Source organism: Podarcis erhardii (assembly GCF_964252035.2).
Source record: "Podarcis erhardii genome assembly, chromosome: 3".
In the NCBI taxonomy this organism is placed as follows: Eukaryota; Metazoa; Chordata; class Lepidosauria; order Squamata; family Lacertidae; genus Podarcis; species Podarcis erhardii.
Window position 1 is genome coordinate 124,056,016 of NC_138507.1, and position 24,860 is coordinate 124,080,875.

The 24,860-nt window shown below is 54.7% G+C and overlaps 1 protein-coding gene across 2 annotated transcripts in view; it reads left to right on the top strand.

Moving 5' to 3' along the window:
- Positions 1-5,808: 5,808 nt before the first annotated feature.
- The window catches only part of DNMT3A (DNA methyltransferase 3 alpha), a 31,541-nt gene continuing 12,489 nt past the window's right edge, over positions 5,809-24,860 (top strand). The window contains exons 1-9 of one of the 2 annotated variants that reach the window (XM_081854705.1): positions 5,809-5,851; positions 16,072-16,284; positions 17,749-17,907; positions 19,125-19,232; positions 20,762-20,918; positions 21,096-21,245; positions 23,093-23,137; positions 23,576-23,655; positions 24,489-24,601. In XM_081854705.1, the coding sequence (XP_081710831.1) occupies positions 16,102-16,284; positions 17,749-17,907; positions 19,125-19,232; positions 20,762-20,918; positions 21,096-21,245; positions 23,093-23,137; positions 23,576-23,655; positions 24,489-24,601 (995 nt within the window). In that variant the 5' untranslated portion in view covers positions 5,809-5,851; positions 16,072-16,101. The remainder of the gene's footprint in view (positions 5,852-16,071; positions 16,285-17,748; positions 17,908-19,124; positions 19,233-20,761; positions 20,919-21,095; positions 21,246-23,092; positions 23,138-23,575; positions 23,656-24,488; positions 24,602-24,860) is intronic. The other variant, XM_081854706.1, reaches the window with a different exon arrangement.

Consider the following 24,860-nt stretch of genomic DNA (forward strand, 5'->3'; position numbering starts at 1 on the left):
GGGAGGGGGGTTAGGGTGCTGTAGGGGGAGGCCCTTTGGGATAGTCCCGGGGGGGGGGAACCTGTTGAGGGCAGGCCAGGGCTGGAGAAACATCTAGCAAAATACCCACTTGCTTCAATGGGCATCAAGGGGGCAGCCAAGAGATTTGCCATGGCAGCAAAACCAGGTTCTACCAAAAAAAGGCTCCCAGAATTAATGGGAAAAAATCCCATACATACATATACATATACATATACATATACATATACATATACATATACATATACATATACATACACACACACAGATTAATAATAATAAAATAACAAATCTCTAATAATAGAGATGAAGGAGATGTGGTTTATTCTTGTTTACATTTTGAATTAGATCTATAGAATCAGCCTGAGAGTCTAGTCCAGGCCCCACAACGCAGGGATCTCGGCCACGTCCTCCTTCCAGGGGGCTCTCAAATCTTCCGAGTGCTCTGCTCTTAACCCTAGTTTTGGAAGGGCAAAGGGGGGGGGAGAGCAGAGTTTGAGGCAGGAGATGGGACCAAGAAGGGCTGGCAGCTGGTATCTCACGGGGCAAGGGCATGGACACCCCCACCCCAGAAAAAGGGGTCTTGTGCAGCGCAGGGGCAGGAGGTGGGGCCCTGCAGTGATCTTGCAGTGCCAGGTGTTTCGTCAGGGAGGGTGCTTGTGCCACCACTGGGGGGCTCTCCCTGCCCCAACAGAAAATAGCCGCCATCTTCTCCTGGGGTTTTACCTCCACAGGAGCCCTTAAAGGAAGACTGGGCGGCTGTCTGGCAGGGATTATTTAGCTGGCAGCGGGTTGGGCTGGATGACCTTGGGGGGTCCCTTCCAACTCTACAATTCTAGGCTTCCAAGTGGGCTCAGCTCTCCAGGAAAATCAGGCCGCGTCCCTCCCAGCCCTGCCTGCACTCTGCACCTGCGACCCTCTGCATGCAAGCCCCTGCTCTGCAGCCATTCCTGCCCACCCCTTCCTGAAGTGCTGTGCAAAAAGGGGGGGGGAGCCTCAGCTGCAAACACCCCCCTCCTCTGTTCTGCTTTCGCCGCCTCTACAAAGGATCCGAGGGGTCAGCTTGCGCCCGCACACTGCAGCAAAATGGCGGAAGCAGAGACCCCCTCCCCATGGCAGGACTGCCGCAGAGCACCCCCGGTGCCCCCGCTGCCACCCACCCGTGCCCCCCCCCGGGCATGCACTTGTACACAGCAGCCGCCCTGCCCGCCTCCTCCCCGAATCTCCTCCGTGTCCCTGCTCTTCGCGCTGCCTCACCGCTGGGTCTCCCTAGCAACAGGTCCCCTCCTGCTCGGCCTTGCTCTATTTATAGCCTGGCAGCCCTGGCTGCTGGCATGGCGGCAGGAAGGCAGGAGCCAGAGCGGCAGGCACCTCCTCATCCAGATAACACGGGGGCCTGCGTGGCTCAGGCGCATCCTCTCACGAGGCAGCGGTGCCCAAGGGGCGGAGCAGGGGACCCCGCAGTTGGGGAAGGGTCCTTGGGTTTCCTTAGCCTCACCCAGAATCAGAGGCAAGGCTCATGGTGTGAGGGAGGGCAGGGAGCAGCCAGTGGGGGCAGAAAGGAGGTGCCTGCAGGGGGGCGACGGGCACTCCCTGCACGGTTGCTCCTCTGCCGGTGAAAAAGCCAGGAAAATCACAGAATGGCAGAGTTGGAAGGGACACCCAGAGTCATCTAGTCTGACCCCCCCCCCGCCACGCAGGAATTGCAGCTGAAGAGGGTTTGCTCCTTGGCCAGGCCTGGTTCTTCATCCACCTTGCCCAGGTCTCCCTCCTGTTCGGCAGGCGGTCCCTTTCCCCATCCCTTTCCACCGTAGAGTCTTCTGGGGCCTGCAGGTGCTCTAACCACTGGGGCGCATGGCCCTTCTGATCTCCCCCGCCATTGCGCGTGGGCTTTCCTTCAGGAGGCTTGGGAGGGCACACATGGAAAAGGCTGCCCAGTTTGTGCCCTTGCATTCAAAGGAGGCTCTGTTCAACCGAGAGCTGCATAGATTGGACAGCGGCAGGGATAGCAAGGCGTTAATGGACAGAGGTCAGGGAGGGCTGTATTGGTGGCTGGGGGGGGGGTCACTCTGCTTGGGTCTGCAGACCACAGCTGCCTTGCTAATTCCCCAGGCGAAACTTCCTGGCATGTGTGGCGAAAGCGGCCTCCCCCTGACGTGCTTGCAGGGAGATATGAGATGGAGGAGCATTTGAACCCAGGGCAGCTCCTTCTGAAGTGGCCGAGGACAGGAGAAGTCATGGCATGTGCTGTTTCTCCTGCTCTTGCCTGTCGCTGGACGTTGGGAAAATGACCAATGAGGGCCTGGATGGAGCAGGAATTCCTTGCAAGTCAGAAGTGGGAGGCTGGTCAGCATTCTGGGCTTGTCTCTCTGGCTTGAGGGACGGCCAGTGGCGTCTCTGGAGGGTCTGGGGATTTGGGGGTCTTGCCTGCAGCAAGTCTCCTGCCACATGATATTGGGGTGGGGGGGAGAAAATGCGCTGGAATGGGAAAGGCAGAAGTACCCCTTCCTTCAAAAGAGACACAAAACTTTGCATTCCTGAGTGTGCTAAAACTATCCACTATTCGAAGTGCTGAGGAAGACAGCTGCATTTTAAAAATCACAGTTCTTTTTTTTGGGGGGGGGCAGGACTTGTTGCAATGTTTCTCAGGTGGACGGGAGGCCTCTGTAGAGGCAGCAGTGGCTGTTCAGGATTTTGGGAAGGGGACGGAACCTGGGTCGTTCTGCATGCCAAGCAAGTGTTTACCCCCCCCAGCGCACTGTCCCTGCTCCCACCCCCCCACCCACCAGGAATGGGATCCTCTTGGCTCCCCCCCCTCCCCATGGAATGAGGTGGGCAAGCTGCAACAGAATCTGCCCTGAAGGAAGAAGCAAAGAGAGAGAGAGAGCGCTTTGCAGACTCCCTTTGTGGGGTGTTTTTGTGGGGGGGAGCACCCTGGGGACAGAGACGCATGGTGAGGGGGGGCGGTTCTGGGGCTGCCTCTTGCTTGCTGCCACTTGCCGCCTTCAGACAGGAGCTGGCTCTCTGTGCAGCCCCCAGGTAACAGAGGTTTTCCAGAGGCAAAGGCTGCGCTGGCCTTGGTGCAAGGGGACAGATTCCTGCAGGAGGGGGCTACGGAATTGTAAGTGGGGAGGGTCATACAGTCCAACCCCCTGTCAGACTTCGGGTTCCTAGCCAGACACCTGAGGGCCTGGAAACGGCAGGAGGGGAGAAGGATTTGGGGTTCAGGTTCCGCTTGCCAGTTTCCCACTGTTTGGCCACTTCGGAGACCGGGCACTGGACCAAACAGGCTCCTTTGGGCCTCATCCAGCCGCCTCTTATGTTCCCAGTCTGCTGCACTGGGAATCAATGTGCAGAATGTGCCCGCCAGGGGGCCCTCCAGACTCTGGGGCCAAGGGGCCCCGTGCTGGCTCCCTGCTCCTTTTTGCCAGCCTTGACCACAGGCGGCCCCTCTGCTTCTGTTTCAGCGGGGTCACTTCTGTGGCCAAACCCTGTTTCACTCTTGGGGTCCTGCTATCCAGCAGCGCCTCCCGTAACCAGATGCCCTCCAGATTCTGCGACAACTTAAGACACCACAGCTGTGTTGTGGTCCGAAACATCTGGCGGGGGGCACCAGGTTGGGTTGACAAGAGAATATCAGGCTAAGATATGGTGATGGTCAGGACTAAAGGCAATGTGGCGTCTCATAGCCAACGGAGCTGCTGGACTTGACTAGAATGTATCTGTGTGGGGTTTTTTTTTCGGGGGGGGGGAGGCTTTGTAAACTGGTCCCGATTCACTTTCCTTATTGTTGGCATGGTTTTGGGTTGTGCTGTGAGTGTGCCAGTTGCATTTTAGGGTCAGGTGGACAAACCTCTCTGGTCTGGGTTATAGGGACGCTGTCCTTCTGCCTTTCCTTGATACTCCTGGACTGAGTCCAGCCCACGTCCTGCTCAGCCGACCCCATTGAAGTCAATGGGCCTGGCAAACTGAACTCCGGTGGGTCCGCTGAGTGGGATTCAATTTGTCCGTTTTGCCAATAGTCCCACACTTTTAACGTTGGGTTGTTTTTAATTAAGGTATCCTGTAGCTGCCAGTTCTGCACGTTCTGTTTTTCGATTGCATCCTTTGCATATGTTGTTGTTGTTGTTAATAATAATAATAATAATAATAATAATAATAATAATAATAATAATAATTAGAGTCTCTATTTGGCTGTACACCACTTAAGTGTTTTTTGAGACACTTTAAATAATTGAAATAGAGCAACAGGAGATGTACCCATCTCTTGTTGCTCCCTCTTTTAATTATTTTAAAAGAGAGGGAGCCCTCTTTTAAATTCTGCTGTGTGAACTCCCCCTTTGTTGCAATGTGGGTACAGCCGGGAGGGGGGCTATACACGCAGGTGGGGGTCCAGGGGTCCAGAGAACAGCATGTTGACTTGTTTGGATGGGAGCTTTAAGGCTGCAAGGGAGAAAGAGTGCTTTAGGGGGCCAGATCCGCCCGCCCCCAGCGGGCAGGGCCTTCCCATTCCATGGGCCTGATCGCAGAATGGTAGGCTTGGCAGGGGTTCCAAGGGTCATCTAGTCCAACCCCGGGCACTTGGTCAGTGAAATCAACCGGGTTTGATTTCGAGTGCCATTGAGTGCGAGGGAAGAGAGGCCTCTGTGCGTGTGAATGATGGTTGCAGAGTTGTGGCTCCGTCCTCGTGTCGGTTCGGGACTCCGCGCATTCTTCCCAGTCGTGGGAGTCCCTCCCTCTGCAAATGGCCCCCTCGGAGCAACCCCCCCCCCCTGAAAACTGCGACGCGGCCCCTCCCAGGCACTGACTTCGCTTGCAGGGCAGGGGGTGGACTGGGGGTCCTGCCCGCGAGTTGACACGTGTTCCGAGCGGCATCTTTGATGGGGGGGGGGGGCATCACGTCTTTCCCGACACGTGTTCCAGGGCAGCTCCCGAGGAATAAAGTTAAGGTTTGTGGTTTCCCCAAAGTCCCCGGGAGGGTCGGATCCAGATTTGGCCCAGCAGCGCAGAAGCGCAAGCCGCCGACGGGGTTTCGTGACGCCTTTCGGGTGCCCCTTTCCGGGGGACGGGGGGGGGGTTCTAGTGCCCCAGCTGCAAAACAAAAATAGAGACACCCCCCATTCATTTCTCATTGAAACCCCGCGCTTCTGGAGGCGCGCAAGGAGCCAGGATCGCTGCCCCTGCCTGCGCCCCGCGCTCTGCGCGCCCATAGGTTCGGGGGCGTCTCCAGGCTCCGGCTGACGCTGCAGACACCGCGTTGCTCCTGTACGTGCGCGCTTTTTCTTTGGCGGGGGGGGGGGTAGCGCCTCGTTGTATTTTCAATCGGTGTAGACGCCCCCCCCCGATATTAGGAAGCCCCGCGCGATCCAGAGTCGGGCGTGTGAACGTGCCCGGGCCGGAATCCGGGTCGGGAAGCGGGAAAGCGGTGCACGACCTCTTCCTCCCCCCCCCCGGCAAAAAACCCCCCAGCAACCTCGGAGGTCTCTTTGCAACTTTGGGGACCCCCCCCATCTGTTCTCTGCAGCCGTGCAATTGCAGAGGCGCCCCCCCCCCCGCCAGACCAGCCTTGCAAACCCGACAAGCCCCCCCCCCCCGCACCTTTCTCTCTCTCGCTCTCTCGCTTTCTCCCCCCCCCCGTTTCCATCGCTCGCGGCCAACCAGGAGCGGCGCCCTGCGTCACGTGTCCCGGAGTTTCCCAGACAAAGAACATTGGCGGCGCGGCCCCCTCCCCCCGCCCCCAAAGCCCGCCCTCCCTCCCTCCCTCCCTCCCTCCCTCCCGCCCCCGCCCCCTCGGCGGCACCGCGGATGCTGCAGCGGCGGGACATGCGGGCAGGTACGGAGGGGCGCCGGGGCGTCCGGGGGGGGGGTCGGCCGCTTTGCACCCCCAGATCTTCCCAGATTTGCAAATTTGCACGGAGTGCACGCGCTCGGGGGGTTGTGTGTTGTTTTTCCACCCCCTCCACTCCGTGCGGGGGCTTTGCGGGGGGGGGGTTGTGCGTGCTGGAGGCGGCGGCGGCGGCGGCGAGGGAGCCCCCCCTCCAGGGATCGATTTGCAAAGAGAAGGGACGCGGCGGGGGGAGAGTAAGGGAAAGGGAGAAGAGTAACTTGCCGTTTTGCAAAGGTGGACCCCCCTCCCCAATTCGCCAGAGGCGGGACAGCGGGACAGTGGGGGGGGGGGAGGATCCCGCCTGAAAAGTTTTGCTCTTGTTTGGGGGCGAGGGGGGATTATCTCTCGCCCCCTCCCGTTTGCTGTGCTCTCAGTAGAAGTTTTGGGGAGGGGGCCTGCCCCCCAATCTCTCTCGGGCCCCCATTCAGGGTGGGGGGCGCAGGATGGGCCCTTCCCCGCTGCAGCTGTCAGCCCTCCCTTTTGCCCCTATCCTCCTCGGCACTTCCCCAGACAGTGCACCCCCCCCCAAAAAAAATCCCATGCCTGGCCTGGTCCCTGCCTGGGGGGGAGGAGAGAGCCAGTGGACCCCCCACCCCGTTTCCCAAGCAAGCAGCCTCTGAGCATCTTCCTGCCTCTGAGATGTTTGTCCCGAAGCAGAAGTTTTTTGGGGGGGGGGTAGAAGAGGAAGGAAGCTGGGGGGGCTGTGGGCGGAGGTGGAAGACGGGCGGGTTGAGTAGGCCTGAACGGACCTTGAAGATTGCAGGGGGGGAGAACAAAGCACCCCTTTCTCACAGCCCCCCAAAGGAAGAAGGGGCTGGGGGCAGCATGGAGCTGGCTCAGAGATCGGTCCCTTTCTTGGGGGGGGGGCAGAAGCCGGACTCTGCACAACTGGTGCCCGGGAGAGAAAAGTGAGCAGAACTTGGCAAAGTCTGGACCAGAATTCGAATCCAGAGCCGGCTTTCCCCATTCGGTCCCTTTAAATCTTTAGGAGGAATTTGTCCAGCAAGGTTGCCCTTTCCTACTCCTCCCGATTCAGACTCCGATTCTGTTCAACTGAGAAAGCCATTTTGTTCCTCCCCCCGGCTGGGTTTTGCTTCCCAAGAGTTTGCCAAACATCACGGCTCGGCCTTCTTCCTGCTCCTGCTCCGTCCGGCTGGGGGGCTTCCTCTTCTCCCCCCTTAAGCCCCCTTTCCTTGCCCACCAATCTGCGTTGCAACTCCGGCCCCCCAGAGGTTCCCGGACACTTTTTAAAGTTTAGTTTATCCAGTGCCACTTTTCCTCAGAGCCCAAAGCAGCCGGCAGAGAGAGAGAGAGAGACACGGACATTTGTTAAACGGCACGTTTTATTGTTAAACGTGTAAATAAATCCAGACAAGATAAAGATAGAGATGCAGGATAAATCCCACATTGCAATGAATAAACGGTGGTGCCCTTTTGCCTGCAACACTTGTGATCATAGTGAGCTCACCAACTCTTCTGTGTCTTCCTGGGAAATGCGGACCCCAACTTGGGTGACTTCAAAAGAGGATGGGAGAAATTCATGGAGGAGGGGAGGGCTCTGGGTGGAAATTTGCAGATTTTTAGATAGGGTTACCTTTCCTATAAAAGAAACTATTTTTATTGGGTTTTAAACGAATACAGCAACCGTTAAACACTTATTGAGCAGTAGTATTTGAGCAAGATGCTGATTGCATGGGCCGCTGGCCAGATCCTGCAGAGATCTTCTCAGGAGAGCTTCACTCTCTGAGCAGTTTCCCTGGAAAGCAGAGCTTTGTGTTTCCCCCTCCTTTCCCCCCCATCCCGGACCCCTCACTAGTTGGGTGGGCCATAGTGGGACTCTGGGTCTTAGTTTGGTCTCTGTGCTTTTAGGAGCCTTTGGAAGGAAGCAGTAAGTTCAGCCTGCATGTCGGTTTGCTTGTAGGGGAGGGGCAGGCGAATCCCAGAACTCAGAGCCCACCCCCCAGATTCTGAGTGCGCCCCGCAAACGCCACACAGAACCCATGTTGCTTTCCTGTGGGTTAGCCAGGGCAAGGTGGGTGATGGACCTCGTGAGCAAGAGCTAGGAAGATGCCTGGTGATGCCGTGAATCAGTGGCCTGGCTTAAAACATCCGAGGGGCCACGGACATGGGGGGGGGCCCACTCACGGGCAAATCCCCACGGCCCCTAGCCCCATCTGGGGGGGGGGGAGGAACAGGGCTCCTTCCTGACGCCCAGAAAGACCATTGAGTCATCCTGGCTAAGGGTATTCTGGGTCCTTGGCATGCAGAGACCATTTCTGGGACGAGGACAGGAGCTCTTCTCCCCCCCTCCCCCAGCAATTGCTTTCCCTTGTGCCAAATGTTTAAGTCAGGAGACGGTTGGTTTTATGGGGTGCAACTGGAAGCATGTATTTTCATCCCTCTTGCTTTTTGGGGGAGGGTCTGCTCAGTGTTAGAAAGTGGGGTAGGAATGCTAGGAGCCATATGGCTCCTGGGACCTCGGTTGTGGGTGCCAAAACAAAACGTCTAGGCAGACCGGGCAGCAAATAATAAAAATTGCTGCCCAGTGAATCGGGGGTTAGGGTTAGGGTTAGGGTTAGTCTGCGGGGTAGCCTGGCAGCGGGAGACATGTCTTTTGCCACCACTCTATCCTGCCAAACACCTGATTCACCCAGCCTGGCAATTCAGGGGGTCTGGAGGTGATTCGTGCGCATCTTTTGCTACTACGCTACCAGTTGAATCAGCTGTTTGGCAGGACAGAAGCAGGAGACACGACTTTTGCTTTGGCACTACCTTGGAGACCAGGGCTGGGCGATATAGGGATATATCGTCCAAAACTGCTTTAAAGTTCACATTGTGGTAATTGTTTTGTAATATTTGAGCTGGCAGTCTATCGCTAATCACAGTGTGTGTAAGGGCTGGGCCATAACTGCTTTTCAATATTGCAATATATCACGTGCTAAGCATTGCAATGTTTTCAGCAGCTAAATCTTGCAATCTGCCACAATGTCTGAAATAAGGAACGAGAGGCGAGAAGGACAATGTCCTGGCAACTGCTACTACTTAAGGGTCTAAAACAGATAAAAGACAATGTTATCAATCAGTCTGTTTCGCCAGCAGGCAAGCCAAAATTCATCCCAGCAGGACTTTAGGTTTTGGGCTTGTTACCCAGTGGTGGGATTCAGCATGATCCAAAGTGTGGTGATGAGTCATGGGGAATACAGTCATACCTCAGGTTACAGATGCTTAGGTTGCATTTTTTTTTTGGGTTACGGACTGCCGAAACCCGTAAGTACTCCGGAACAGGTTACTTCCGGGTTTCAGCGGTCGTGCATGCGCAGAAGCGCCAAATTGCAACCTGCGCATGCGCAGACATGCCGCTGTGGGTTGCTAACGCTGCAGAAGGAGCAGTGACAGAAACCGCTTGCCATGACTGCGATAAGTGTCTGCAGCAGCGGCCGCAACCTGCAAGGCCTGGTGTGGCGGAACAAGCAGTGATGACTTACGCAGCCTGACAGTGGCGACAGAGAGTGGTGGCAGTAGCGGCACCCCGCAAGGCTTTGTGGCGGTGATGGTAGGTGGCGGCAGTCGTGGTGGTGGCCTGTGAGACCTCTTGGCGGTAGTGGCAGGTGGTGGCAGAAGCTGTGGCAGCCGGCCTTGGTGAGATCTGCTTCTGCCAGTGTCTCCTGCACCACCGCAAGGCCTCACAGGCCGCTGCCAGCGCCATGACAAGGCCTTGCAGGCGGTCGCTGCTTTAGCCACCGCCACAAGGCCTGGCAGGCCACCATGACTGGCCATCATCTGCTGTGACAATGCTTTGCAGGTGCTGCAACCCCCACAGGCACTCCTGAGGCACACGGATGCCGGCGCATGTGAAGGAGCATATCCACAGAAAGGAGCTGTGGGCGAGTTCTCTAGCTTGTATTCTGGCATTGCAGGGGGCCAGATTAGATGACCCCCCCCCCCGGGGTTCCCGTCCAACACTGAAGGTCTCTGATACCTGGATAGGGAAGCCAGCAAAGGAACTTCTGAATTCCGCAGTGGGTTGGATGCCCCATTTGACTAGAAGGGAAAATATTCATGTGCCCTCTCCCAGTAGCCCTTCCCTGTCTACTGAATTGCGTTTGGTCACGGAGTGTCCCCATCTTGATCTGGAGATGTGGGGCAGTCAAGAATCCCTTCCCCTATGATTTGGGATCCTGGTTTCTCATGGGAACATTTCTAGAAGCCTGCTCTCCCCTTGAACATCTCTCTCCTCCCTGTCCCCGGCCATTTATTTACCGTATTTTTCGCTCTATAAGACGCACCAGACCACACGACGCACCTAGTTTTTGGAGGAGGAAAACAAGGAAAAAAATATTCTGAATCCCAGAAGCCAGAACAGCAAGAGAGATCCCTCTTGCTGTTCTGGCTTCTGGGATAGCTGCGCAGCCTGCATTCGCTCCATGAGACGCACACACATTTCCCCTTACTTTTTAGGAGGGAAAAAGTGAGTCTTATAGAGCAAAAAATACGGTATGTTGTTGGTGGCTTTCCGCCCCAATTTTCAGCCTGAAAGGCTCCCTGAGTGGCTGACAGGCAGTCAATTGAAGACAGTCGCTTCCCACAGACTTGCCATCTCAAAAACCCACAACCTGCAAGGGGACAGGAAGAGGAAATGAAGGCGTTTGGACCACAGGACCAAGCCCACCTCCCCATGTTGCCACATGCTGTTCAGGGTGCTGCTCCTGCGCTGTCAAGAGAGAGTTCAGTGGGTGCAAGACTGTGAGAATTAGAGAAAAGGGGGGGGGCGGAATTCTTGGAATTTTGTGGAAAGTTTGAAAAAAATGTCACAGTGATATAAAAATGGTTGTTGGGTTTGATGTAGTAGAGGAATGGAGGAGCATTTGTAGTTTAGCCATTTAGAATCGGTGTGTTTAATGGATAAAATGTAAGCAACGTTGCAGCTTTATAAGGGGATCAAAGCACCGTAGCAGAAGGGTGGGTGGGAAGTCTGTGGACCGGAGAGATTGGTTCTCGCTGTATTTTAAAAGCATTTGTAAAATTTGAAAATCTAATAAAAAAAAATACTATTTTAAAATAGAGTTTGGTGGGGGAAGTTTGTGGGTTGCCAGTGGGGGGGCATTGTTTAGTTTGGAGGCAGGGGCAAGAGGAAGGTTGGGGTGGGAGCAGCAACAAATAATAATAATAATAATAATAATAATAATAATAATAATAATAATTTGTATAGCGCCCTATACCCACAGATCTTAGGGTGGTTTACAATATAAAAGCACAAGAGACATAATAAAAACAAGAACATCCCAATAATCCCGCCCCCCCAAGCAAAAAATCCAGGAGGGGATTCACACTTCCATTATGCCGATAGCTCTCAAGGCCGCTTGACAGACAGCAGCAACGACAATTAATTCTACGAGGCTTTATTAAGTTTTGTCAGCCCCCCAGAGTGAAGAGCAACATATTAAAATGCAATAGGTCAGCCGTCAATCGATGCAAGTATAAAACTGCAACGTCAGCGGCAGGAGGAGGAGGAGGGTCAGAGCGGCTGCAATGCCCAGAGCGGCATCAAAATGTTTGGCTGGCAGAGTCTGAAAACATAGACCAGGGGATGGAGCCACCGGGGAAAGACGCCCAGGGAAGGGCCTGGGATCGAGTGGGCACCCGGCGGAGCGCCCTGGTCTCTTCTCCTGCATTGCAGGGGGTTGGGCTGGATGACCCCACGGTGCCCCCCCAACCCTACCATTCCGTAAATTCCCTGGGAACAATGCCTCCTCCCCACCCACCCCTATTCTCTCCTTCCCTGGAGCCCCCTGGGGGAATGTGGTGGGCAGCAGGAGAGGATATATTGATTAAATATTATCCCTCCTAACTCACGCTAGTGGGGTTGTTCATACAGCAGAGTACAGGGGTCAGCAAACTTTTTCAGCAGGGGGCCAGACCACTGTCCCTCAGACCTTGTGGGGGCCAGACTATATTGGGGGAGGGAATGAACAGATTCCTATGCCCTACAAATAACCCAGAGATGCATTTTTTCAAAAAAGGACACATTCTACTCATTTAAAAACACGCTGATTCCCAGACCGTCCGCAGGCCGGATTTAGAAGGCGATTGAGTCAGATTCGGCCCCCAGGTCTTAGGTTGCCTACCCCTGGCAGAGTACATTCCCCTCTTTACACAGCAGAAAGCTAGTTGCAGATTCGTTAGAATCTCTTAAGTTCTATTATTCCTGGTTAAGACCCTTTTGATTCCCTCCTAAAAGAATAAAGACACAAGAAGCTTCTTTAAAAGTAGTAAGAAGTTTACTCACATTCAGTTCACAGCTGGATCCCTGAAGGCAGACTTTAACTTAGAGTTACAGAAGAGGGTTTGAGTTCATCCCAGATGGGAACTCATCCCACATGCTGCTGGCTGAGAGAAGAAAAGGCATATTATTATTATTATTATTATTATTATTATTATTATTATTATTTAGTATTTGTACCCCGCCCATCTGGCTGGGTTTCCCCAGCCACTCTGGGCGGCTTCCAACAAAGATTAAAAATACATTAAAATGTCACACATTAAAAACTTCCCTGAACAGGGCTGCCTTCAGATGTCTTCCAAAAGTCAAATAGTTGTTTATTTCCTTGACATCTGATGGGAGGGCGTTCCACAGGGCGGGTGCCACCACCGAGAAGGCCCTCTGTCTGGTTCCCTGTAACTTGGCTTCTTGCAGTGAGGGAACCGCCAGAAGGCCCTCGGAGATGGACCTCAATGTCCAGGCAGAACGATGGGGGTGGAGATGCTCCTTCAGGTCTACTGGACCGAGGCTGTTTAGGGCTTTCAAGGTCAAAAGAGAGGAAGGTGGCTGTGTGACTGGACCTTTTGTGGGGTCTGGAAGGGTCACACCCACCTACTTGGTCACCTGCAAAGGAAGGATGCTCCAGACCAGGTGTGACAGGAAGTTTGACTGGCTGGACCAACATCCCCCTGTCTGTGCCCACTCTAGGCAAACAGGAAATGTTGTATTTGACTGCTTACGTTACATTCCCACACACTGGGGGGCTTCTTCCATGAATCTGGCCTTTTCTGAAGCCATCCAGGTTGGCTGGTTCTGCAGCTTGAACTCTGCACCACGTGAAGAAGAAGAATAAATAAATTTATTATTATTATTATTATTATTATTATTATTATTATTATTATTCCTTTTCCCTCTCCTGACTTCCATCCTTCAACTGCAGGCGCTCCTCTGCCCTCGGTCCTCCTTGTGAGGCTTCCTGCTGCTGGCGCAAGTGAGCGGATCTGGCCGCCCTCTGGGCAGCAGCAGGAGGCTTGGAAGAGGCTGCCAGGGAGAGAGAGAGAGAGAGAGAGAGAGAGAGAGAGAGACCCCTCCTTGCCCCTGCCTTTGGGGACATACAAAGAGGGGGACTGTGTTGGCGACTGGACGCAGACTCTCACCCAAGCCCTGGGCATGGTGGGCGCTTGCATCTCTGCCAGAACCCGGCCAGATCTCACTTGGGGTGCTGCTCTCCAGATTTCTGCACCTTCCTCGCTGCCCTTTTCTTGGCGTGGCTCTTGGGCCAGATCCTTCCTCCGGGGACTACAGATTTGGGGTGGGCTGGTTGCTTTTAGCATGTGCAGAAACGGAACTGTGTCAAAAATGCCCCAAGCCGTTGGAAAGGGATGGAGAGGTGTCTGTCCACCTGTTGTTCTTCAAGAGAGGAAGAGTCTTGGGTGTTGGCCAGTTGTCTGGGGTGGGCAAGGGGGGGGGGTGAGCCTGAGTCCTCCCCCCCCATCCAAAAAGTGCCTTTAGTTTCCAGGTGGATTTGTGCAAAGCGAGATCCAGACAAGGAGGTCGGGGAAAGATCCCACGTGGAGGGGGGGGCGGCAAGGACCTCTTGGCGGGGGGGGGGAGATGTTTATTTATAACTTGTGTATAAATACCACAGCGTAATAAAAACGTATCCCTGTGGTTTCCAGCAGTATAACGCCAAGCAATAAAGAAGTTTCAAACAGAAAGAAGTAAGCGATGGGAGGACCTGGGGAGGGGGCGGTGGTTCCACTTCTGGGCACCTTGATCCAGACTTAGGTGGGAGTCGGGGCCACGCCAGTGGTGCTGAGTCCCTGTGCTGGGGGGGGGGGGGACTCCCTTGGGCAACTTTCTGCCCTGCAGATATTTAGCAGCACAGCTCCCATCAGCCCGTGTTGCCTGGGGCCATGATCCGCCTGCAGGTTAATAAAAATAGTTATTATTATTATTATTATTATTATTATTATTATTATTATTATTAATACCCCACCCATCTGGCTGGGTTTCCCCAGCCACTCTGAGTGGCTTCCAACAAAGTATTAAAATACAGTGGTCTGTTAAACATTAAAAGCTTCCGTAAAGAGGGCTGCCTAAAGAGGTTGTCCTCTTGGGGCAACCAAGCTCCTTGGGGCCAGTGGAGGTCCCCCCCCCCCGAGACTCTCTCATCTTCAGTCTTCCCAGGGAGAGGCAAGGCAGGCGCTTGGGGGGAGGAAGGCAGAATGCGGAATCAGGTGGGCAACTCACCTGTCCCAACTTGGGGACGGTCTTTCCTCTCTCATGGTGACTTGGCGGAGATGCCGGCCTGCAATGCTAGTCAGCTTCAGGGTGTGAGAAGCAGCCCCCGCCCCCCTGCTTTGGCGATTTCATCTTCTGTCTCCTTCCTGGAGTGTTTTGGGCTCTTGTAGGAAAAGGCGAAATCTGTGCTTACGTCCATCTCAATTCTGTAGTCTGAAGCAGATTGGTGGGACTGGGATGAGCAGTTCTTGTTGCCTTCAATGGGGGCGTCCTGGGGGGGGGGCTTGCTTTGTGCTCTCCTTGAGGTGCTTAGCAGCCGCTGCCAACACACAGTTGCCGCCATCTGAGCCCCCAAATCTTGGACACGCATCATCAGCCTGTGTCTCGAACTCAGAGCCCTCCCCTTTGCTCCTCCAGAGCCCTTCCAGAGAGACAGTGGTAGGTCCTGCTTCCTTCTGGGGGCTGCAAAGAGAGATCCCCCCCACTTCCTTTACCCCCATCGGTCTGTTGCTTCGTAGTTGGAGAGAGCCGTTGCTTGAGGCCTTGAATGTGGGGGACACTTGCTAAAAATATTTTGTTGGAAATACTCAAACGCTCCGTTTCGCTCTTAAAAATTGGCCTTCCCCAGTTGTGGTTTGAGGCCAGAATGTGGGGATATACTTGCACCTGCCTGGGAGTCAGGGGTTTGGATCCTGCCTCCCGTACGGTGGATTCCCAGCGGGATCTTGGGCAAGCCAGCTCTCTGTTTCGCCTTACCTGTCCAGTGGATTCCTGAGTGGCCCGCCCCGCAGGGTGGTTGTGATGGGAAACAGAGAGAGAGATGAGAAACGACTTTGCGGGTTAGAAATGCTGCCCAGGTCAGAAATCTCCAGGGCGGATTTCCACCCTCCCCTATCCAAAACCTTTTGGCAGTTTCCGTTAGGCTGAGACTGTTTGGCACTGAGCTCTCTGGCCGCCGGCGGACTGGAGTTGGCGAGTTCAGCGTGGCTGGCAGAGCCTGTGGGGAAGGAGGAGACCTCCTTGCGTGTGGGGTGGGGTGGGGTGGGGTGGGGTGGGGGGGCTGCTTCTGGTGGTCTCAACCAGGCCCCACATTTACGGAGCAAGGCCCCCCAGCTGAGAGACCCCTCCCCACCCCACAAGGTCATGCTGAATTTTGAAACTTTCAAATTCTCAAAATGAGGAGTGCTAAAAAGTTGAAGCGTGGGAATTCAAAAAATATTTGGGTCCAATTAATATAATTTAGTATTGCTTGGTAAGTAAAATATGTATAAAGTTGCTTAGAAATCGTTATAAATTCTTGCCAAGGGCTTGCAGTTAAATGATTTGGTTTTCCGAAAGCAGTTCATGTGCTTCTTCATCAAACGTAGAGTTACCAAGCTAAATGCATTCCAGTTGCAAAAATAATTGCACCCGTAAACATATTTTTCTCACTGTAGAAATGTGCAAAAACTTAAGTTTTGCCCCCTGAAATGGTATGCCCTGCCTGCCAGTTTTTCCCGACGGAGCTTCCTTCCTGGCGAAATGTCTCTCTGTCCTCGGAAGGAGCGCCCCCTGAGCTGGCTGGGCTTTGTCCGGCAGTGAGTGCGCCAGGGTGGGCACCACGGGAGGGGAAGAAGACCCTTCCCTCGACTGCCGCCCCAACCTTGTCTGCCGTCTCCCGCAGGCTGAGAAGAAGGCCAAGGTCATTGCCGGGATGAATGCGGTGGAGGAGATGCCCCCCAGCGAGCCCCAGAAGGAGGAGGAGGCCAGCCCCCCGGCCTCGCAGCAGCCCACGGACCCCGCCTCGCCCACCGTGGCCACCACCCCGGAGCCCGTGGGGCCCGAGGCCGTGGACAAAGGCATGTCCAAGTCGGCCGACGACGAGCCAGAATACGAGGTGAGCAGTGCCCTTCTGTGAGTCCCCCCCCCCAGAGCTCCCGGCCCCCTAGCAATCTGCTGCATCCCTGGGGGGGTCTTTCCCCACACTGAACATTGACCCCCAGACGGGGCTGGCCTGAGCCACGCAGGGCAGAGGCTGTGGGCAAGGGCACCTCAGCAAGGGGAGAAGCGGGTGTGGCCGCCCGCCACTGCTGCCCTCCATGCAGCCATGCGCTGAAGACTGTGCCTATGGGGTGCCCCCCCACCTTGCATTGGGTGGATGAGTTGGCAGGGAGGAACAATGGGGCTGAGAGAGAGGGAGCGCCCAGGAGAGGGTTTGCTCATAGCCGGAGGGGAAGGAGGCTCAAATCCCTAGGGAAGGTGAGGCCAAGATCCTGGGAGCAGCGTAAGATCGGATTTGTGGAGTCGGGGGGACCCCATGGGGACATCTAGTCCAGCCCCTGGCAGTGCAAGACGGGAGGCATGGAGTTGGGAAAGAACGCATGCCGGCTGGTGGGAGATGGCAAGGTGGGAGATGGTTGGAGGGAGACTGGAGAGGGTGGAAGTGAGGTCTAGAAGCTTGAGAAGGCCTTCTGGCGGGGGGGGGGGTCCTCTCTCGGCAGCACATCCAGGCCCACCTCTCCTTCGCCCCCTCGTTGCCTGAGTTCCCCCGTGTCACAGGCAGCCCCACTCGGAGACCCCCAGGCAGCCTCTGATGGGGGGTTGAGGGATAGACAGAATTTCTGCCCCACTTTCCCTCCCAACAAATCCCAGAGCGGCTTGTGGACGATAAACAACAAAAGCAGAACAAGTACAGAAAAAGTCCTAGAAAAGGATTTGCAAGCCATCAAGACAGCATCCATACAGGACTATTTGCAAGCCAGACACTGAAAAATAAGCTGAACGTGGCAAGTCCAGCACGAGTCATGTTAGGCGATGAACAAATCACCAACGAGACATTGAGAACCTATAAAATAATATAACAAGTCCACACACACACACTCTTCCTCCCCACCTAATGACTCACAATCTTTGCTTTTTTAAAAAAAGTTTTTATTTGATTGTACAGATTTGTTGACCCTCAAAATCACAAATAGTAAAAATTACACAAAATTCTTCAGCTGCATATTATAAGTCACTCTTAATTTTCCAGTTCTCCATTGTATCCAAAGCCTGTGTAACGTTACAAGAGTTATTTAAGACCTGCTAGAGAGTCCAGATGTTTACAGTGGTCTTTCAAGTATAGTTTTGATCCTCCTGGTTTCTGATTTCCGCGGTCATTTTTGCCATCTCTGCATAGCCCAGCAACTTGGTCTGCCATTCCGCTCTGGTCGGGGGGAAACTCTCGTTGTCTCTCCAACTCTGGGCAAGCAGCTGTCAATCTTTGCTTTCTTCCGTCCATTAAAACACACACACCTGTGACACAGCTGGACGTCCTCAGGCTGATGGCGTCTTTCTCTTTTCTTTCTCCTCCCCACGGCAGGACGGCCGGGGCTTTGGGATCGGGGAGCTGGTCTGGGGGAAGCTGCGGGGCTTCTCCTGGTGGCCGGGACGCATTGTCTCCTGGTGGATGACGGGCAGGAGCCGAGCCGCCGAGGGAACGCGCTGGGTGATGTGGTTTGGCGACGGGAAGTTCTCTGTGGTGAGTGGCCCAGGGGGGTGCTGGGGGGGGGAGCCAGGCGGGCACCCGAAGGGGCGAGGAAGCACCTGCTTGCTGTGGCCTGAGCCCTGGGAGGCCGGCAGGGTCCCCTGCATGAAAGAAAAGGCTGCAGGATCAGGCCAGGGGCCCAAACCCAAGAGCCCCAGTCTCCCCTCCTGCAATTTCCAGTACCTAGAATTCAGAAGCATGGCTGCCTCCATGCAACTTAATGGCAATTGAGAGTCTCTCCTCCTCCATGAACCGGTCCAGTCCTCATTGGAAGCCATCTGAGTTGGGGGCCATCTCTGCCCCCTGTTTACGGAGAAATCTGAGGGCTCCCTTGGACAAAAAGCAAGGACACCAGCCAGGAATACCAGGGCAAAAGAGAAGCCAGTCGGCTTGGTCTTGATTGAAGACTGTCGGGACTGGACTCCCACCTGCCACCAGGTGGAACAAGGTGGAAGCCCCAAACAAAAGAGCCCCCAAGCTTTTATTAGCTGCTAATCCCCATGTTACACCCCCCCCAAACTACATCAAGGTTACATCAAGAAAGGGGGGGTCTGGTGGCAGGAATCCGAGCATCCTGGACCCTGCCCCATGGTTCCCCTTGCCCTCCACCAAACACCCATCAAGTGGAGCAAAAGAGACATTTACATTTCCCTGTTTCCCAGCCAAGTTCATCACACCCTTTTGGGTTTGTTATTTCTGGAATGGCTACCTGTCTGGCACTCAGGTATCAGGATGCCAGGGAATATCCCTCAGGCAGAGGGGCTGCTGAGTAGCTGAGCTCACAGGTCTAGATGAATTTCTGAAGTTTTCCCAGTGAGCCAGTACAGAGATACATTGATCAGTAAATTCTTACATTTGGTGTCATGCAGCAAAGGCCCTCTGAATAGCTAGGAAGAAACTGTGATGAAGTGTTTTGTGGGGACAAATCACAAAACTGATTGTTCTGGTTTTGGTAGTGGGCTGCATGTGCATGATATCTGCTGGAAGGGCAACCCCCCCACACCTATACATAAATTCCTGCAACACTCCTGTGGCAGGGAGTTCCGCAGTTCCACTTTGCTTTCTAACCCTAAGAAACTACCCCGCCCTCATTCTGACATTTATTTTCCAAAAGGGGGCGAAGGTGGCGTCCCCAGCCCCTGGACCGCCCCTGGGATTTGTGGAGAGGGTTCCGCATCTTCACCCATGTTCCCCCCCCCTCTTTCCGGCAGGTCTGCGTGGAGAAGCTGCTCCCGCTCAGCTCCTTCTCCAACGCCTTCCACCAGGCCACGTACAGCAAGCAGCCCATGTACCGCAAAGCCATCTACGAGGTGCTGCAGGTAAGGTCTGACTCTGGCCCCACCCCCGTTCGCATCTCCCACCTGGCCAGCGTTCCTGGTTCCTGTTTGCAGGCAAGTAGGAAGCCTCTAAAGGACGCGGGTGACGCTGTGGTCTAAACCACTGAGCCTCTTGGGCTTGCCGATCAGAAGGTTGGCAGTTCAAATCCCCGCCACGGGGTGAGCTCCCGTTATTCGGTCCCTGCTCCTGCCAACATAGCAGTTTGAAAGCACACCAAAAGTGCAAGTAGATCAATAGGTACCACTCCAGCGGGAAAGTAATAGTAGTAGTAGTAGTAGTAGTAGTAGTAGTAATAAATAATTTATTTATACCCCGCCCTTCCCAGTTCAGAAAACCGGGCTCAGGGTGGCTAACAACAAATTTAAAACACTTAATTGATGCAACAAAAAAACAGCATAAAATACAGTATAAAACGTGAATGACAATTCAGAATTCAAAAATCAATTTAGGGGGAAATCGATCCAATAAACATTAGATGATCCCCAGGGCTAGCTGGCTGAATTGGTCCTACTTGGGCCAGTGAGGAGACCAGGGGAGAACCACTTGTGGGATCCCAGAGCGGGGAATCTTCATAAAAAGTGGAGGGGGAGGGAAGGAAGGGAGGGGAATAAAAGATCAGGCTGAATTCAAATTAAAGGCCGGGCGGAATAGCTCTGCCTTACAGGCCTGGCAGAAGGAGGTTAAATCCTGCAGGGCCCTGGTCTCCTGGGACAGAGCATTCCACCAGGTTGGAGCCATCACTGAGAAGGTCCTGGCCCTGGTAATCTAACTTCCTTAGGGCCCGGGACCTCTAAACTATGATTATTCATGGAGCTTAAGGTCCTCTGCGGGGCAGACCAGGAGAGGCGGTCCCGTAAATACGAGGGCCCTAAGTTTCCATGAGCTGCTCTGGTTTTGCCAGAAGCGGCTTAGTCATGCTGGCCACATGACCCAGAAAAACTGTCTGCGGACAAACGCCGGCTCCCTCAGCCTTTAAAGCGAGATGAGCGCCGCAACCCCAGAGTCGTCTGCGACTGGACTTAACTTTTGGGGTTACCTTTGAGGAAGCCTTTAAAAGGACAAGCCCCCCCCCCCGTTCACGCTGCCCCACAGACCAGCTCAGGGAGTGAGAAGGGACCTGGCCACCTGCTCCACAGCCCTCCTCACCTGCCCCAGATCCACCTGTGCCAGAAGCACAGAGGAAGAAAAGGGGTTTCCTTGGAAAAACAACATATTGAGGTCAGAAGCGTCTCCTAGTCCAACCCCCTTGAGGCAAGCCAAACAGAGGCTGAACCAATGTGCTCCCCTGCAGAGTTTGGGGGGCGCAACATAGGGTGCAGTGGGGGTATCTTTGCCAGCCAACCCCCCCACCCTGAAGCAGCTGCCCTAGCAACATAGGGAGCAGCCTGTGCTGACCGCTCTCCAGGATTTCAGGCAGGGAGATGCTGCTGTCGGGGATTGCATCGGGGGCCCTTCTGCGTGCACGCAGGTGCTCTACCCACTGAGCGAGCTGACCCTTCTGCCCCCGCAGGTGGCCAGTAGCCGGTCAGGCAAGATCTTCCCCTCCTGCCCCGAGAATGACGAAACCGACACATCCAAAGTGGTGGAGATCCAGAACAAGCAGATGATTGAGTGGGCTGTGGGGGGCTTCCAGCCCTCTGGCCCCAAGGGCCTGGAGCCGCCAGAAGGTAAGGAAGTGGGGCAGGAGCTGGGGGGGGCCTCTAGGGCAGGCGGGCAGGCAGACCCTGGGGGTTCCTGTCCCCAAAGCCCGGTGAGAGCGAGGAGAGGAGCGTCCTCACCCAAGCAACCACTGATCTAGATTTGCACTCGGGGCTTGCCCCCTCACCCCCCTTCTTTCCTTGCAGAGGAGCGCAACCCCTACAAAGAAGTTTACACAGAGATGTGGGTGGAGCCGGAAACCGCTGCCTACGCCCCTCCTCCCCCCGCCAAAAAACCAAGGAAAAGCACAGCCGAGAAGCCCAAGGTCAAGGAGATCATTGACGAGCGCACCAGAGGTCAGCCGGGGGCCGGGGGGGCTGCTTTGTCTGGGAGGTTCCCCGCTTTCTCTGATGTCGGATCATCAGAAGGATCCGCCGGATCAGGCCCAAGGGGATCACCTGCTCCTCAAACACCCCCCCCCAATTTGGGGATTGAACCTGCAAGCTTGGACTTGCCAGCGCCACGCTCTCGCCAGCGCAGCGCAAGCAGAATCCGAACACAATTTGCCTTTCAAAGCCACCTTGCTTGGCTGCCTCCTGTGGCAGGGAGTTCCAAAGTTGAACTCTGTGCCGCATGAAGGGCTTTTCTGGCCCAGCTGCTTCTGGGGGCAGGGGGGAGGCGCTGTAGGGCAGCAGCTGGCCTGCTGTGCAGCCGTCCCAGAAAACCTGTGTTCCTGGTCCTCTGTACCCCACTCCATCTGGGGGTGCCCTCTCCTCCTCTGCTTGCTGGAGTAGCTGCCCCCAGTTTGCTCCTGTGCAGAGAAAGACCTGCGCAGAACTAGGGTGTTGAGGTGTTCTAAGAGGCTGCATGGAGCAGTGGTTAGAGCAGAGCTTTCTCCATAAGTGTGTCCTCTCTCCCTGTCTCCCCCCTTCTGGGACGCAGGGCATGGGGGGCCCCTTCTTGCCTCTGTGCTTTGTCACTTGCACCCTGGCGCAGCCCCGGGTAGCCTTCCTGCCCCTTGGCCTCCTCTTCCACCCCTCCTGGCATCGCTGGCACAGAGTCCTTGTCCCAAAGAGGCGGGGGGGGGGCTGAGAGACCCTTCCGGCTGTTCCTCTGGGCAGCCCGGGACCCTGAAAAAGGCTGTTGGGGGGCAGGGAGGCTGCGCCTCCCCCAGGGGGTAATGGAGGACTCTGCAGGAAAGGGGCAAAGCCTTTGCCCAGAGCTCAGAGCAGATGGACGTCCACAAAGCAAAACAGGAAAAGCAAGCGGGCAAACCGTTTCAGTCAAGCCCTACCTAATCTGGGCAGGTTTCGTCAAGACCACCTCTCTGTTTTTATCATGGGAAAAGAGGCAAAACCAGTATAGATAAAAGACCATCAGATGTGCTGATGAGCAGCTAAGTCCAACCCTTGGCATCACATAATGCAGCCTTTGCCAACCTGGCAATCCCTCCAGAGAATAAAAAAATTGGGGAGTTGGAAGGGACCCCGGGGGGGTCATCCAGCCCAACCCCCTGCAAGGCAGGAATCTCAGCTCAAGCACCCAGGACAGACAACCATTCAACCTCTGCTTAAAACCCCCCAAGGAGAGTCCCATCACCTCCCGGGGGAGACCCTTCCACTGTCCAACAGCTCTGACTATCAGAAAGTTTTTTTGTATGTTTAGTTGGAATCTCCTTCCTTGTCACTTGAAGCCATGGGTTCGAGTCCTGCCCTCCAGAGCAGGAGAAAACAAGCTTGCTCCCTCTCCCATTTGAGACATTTGAAGATGGCTCTCCTATCTCCTCTCAGTCTCCTCTTTTCCAGGCTAAACATACCCAACTCCTTCAACCACTCCTCATCAGGCTTCGCTTCTAGACCCTGGATCATTTCAGTCACCCTCCTCTGCACAACTTCCAGCCTGTCAATATCCCATCTTCCTAAAAACCTTTTAATTTTTAGTTCTTTTCCTGTATCCCTTTATGGTTTGATACTGATATAAACAGCTGTGATAGATTTTTATGATACAGTGGTGTAATAAATACTTTGAAAAGCAAGATAAATATAACTTTTTAATGTGTTGTTTTGTTGTTTAATGTGTTATATTTCTGGGAAGCAGTGGTATATAAGTATTTTTATAAATAGCAGAACGGAGCCCACCCTCCTGTTCTGCCAAAATCTGCCCTCCGCTCACCAAACCACCCCCCTGCCTTTTCCCTCCGCAGAGCGTCTTGTTTACGACGTCCGGCAGAAGTGCAGAAACATTGAAGGTGAGCCTGAGCCCTTGCTGCCTCGGCTGTCCAGAAGCGGGAGGGGTGCATGCATTTGGGGGGGGGTCGCTTTTCCACGTCCGCTTTCAGCGCTTCCCTTCAAGAGATGCTGGCCCCAGAAGCCGCAGGGTCCTGGGGGGGGGGCGAGGAGCGTCCGTGCGTCCTCCCCCCGCTTCATAAGTGGCAGTCACTCAGTGCGGAGGGTCTTTTGTGCCCCCCCTTGCAGCTGCCAGCTCCGTCCGGTCCAGCAGGAGGGGCCGTAATGTTCCGGGTCCGGTCCAGAGGTTGCTGGGTCTGCCTTTGGAAGAGGGGGAGCAATGCAGATAGGTACAAAGGGAGGTGGGCGGTAGACTTGCAAGGTGAGGGGAGGCCAGGGGCAGCTCCTATCTCCCTCCCCTTGCCCCCCCTAACCCTTCTCCCCTTGTCCCCCCCCCCCAGATATCTGCATCTCCTGCGGGAGCCTCAATGTCACCCTGGAGCACCCTCTCTTCAACGGAGGCATGTGCCAAAACTGTAAGGTACGCCTTGAGGGGCCAGAATGCAAATAGGTAAAGGGTAAAGGGACCCCTGACCATTAGGTCCAGTCATGGCCGACTCTGGTGCTCATCTCGCTTTACTGGCCGAGGGAGCCGGCGTACAGCTTCCGGGTCATGTGGCCAGCAGGACTAAGCCGCTTCTGGTGAACCAGAGTAGTGCCTTTTACCTTCCCGCTGGAGCGGTACCTATTTATCTACTTGCAATCCCGAGCCCCAGGGAAATTAGACTGGCCTTGACCAGAGCCAGGGCCTTTTCAGCACTGGCCCCAATGTGGTGGGACGCTCTGTCCCAAGAGAACAGGGCCCTGCGGGACTTGACATCTTTCTGCAGGGCCTGCAAGACAGAGCTGTTCTGCCTGGCCTTTGGTTTATACTCAGTCTGACCCTTATGTTTCCCTCCCCTTACGGTTTTGATCTATGGGCTATTTTTAAAATGAGGTTGCATTTTAAATTGCATTTTAAAATGTTTTTTTCCTATTATGTTTTTACTGTGATTTTATTGGTATTAGCTGCCCTGAGCCCGGCTCTGGCTGGGGAGGGCGGGGTATAAATAAAAAATTATTATTATTATTACTATTATTACTATTATTACTATTATTATTATTCTCTGCCTGTGCCCCACCTGTAAGGGGGCAGCCAGGGCCTTTCCTGTTAGTGTGCTGCAAAGGGCATGGAGCTGTAGAATTGTGGAGTTTGGTGGGATCCCAGTGGCCATCTAGCCCAGCCCCCTGTGAGGCAACAATCACAGCTGACTGTCGGTGCCAAGAAGCCCCCTCACTCCACTCTTCTCTCTCCTCTTGTCCCTCCCCCACCAGAACTGCTTTTTGGAATGCGCTTACCAGTATGATGACGACGGCTACCAGTCCTACTGCACCATCTGTTGTGGGGGCCGCGAAGTTCTCATGTGTGGCAACAACAACTGCTGCAGGTGAGCCAAAGGACTGGGGGAGGGTAAGAGGGAGGGGTCCACACCTGTCTGCTCCCCCCCCCCGGGCAGGGTAATAATATTATACCCTGAAGTCCAGCTCCGAGGGCCTTTTGGCGGTTCCTTCCCTGTGAGAAGTGAGGTTACAGGGAGCCAGGCAGAGGGCCTTCTCGGTAGTGGCGCCCTCCCTGTGGAACGCCCTCCCTTCAGATGTCAAGAAATACGTAAACAACTATCTGACTTTTAGAAGACATCTGAAGGC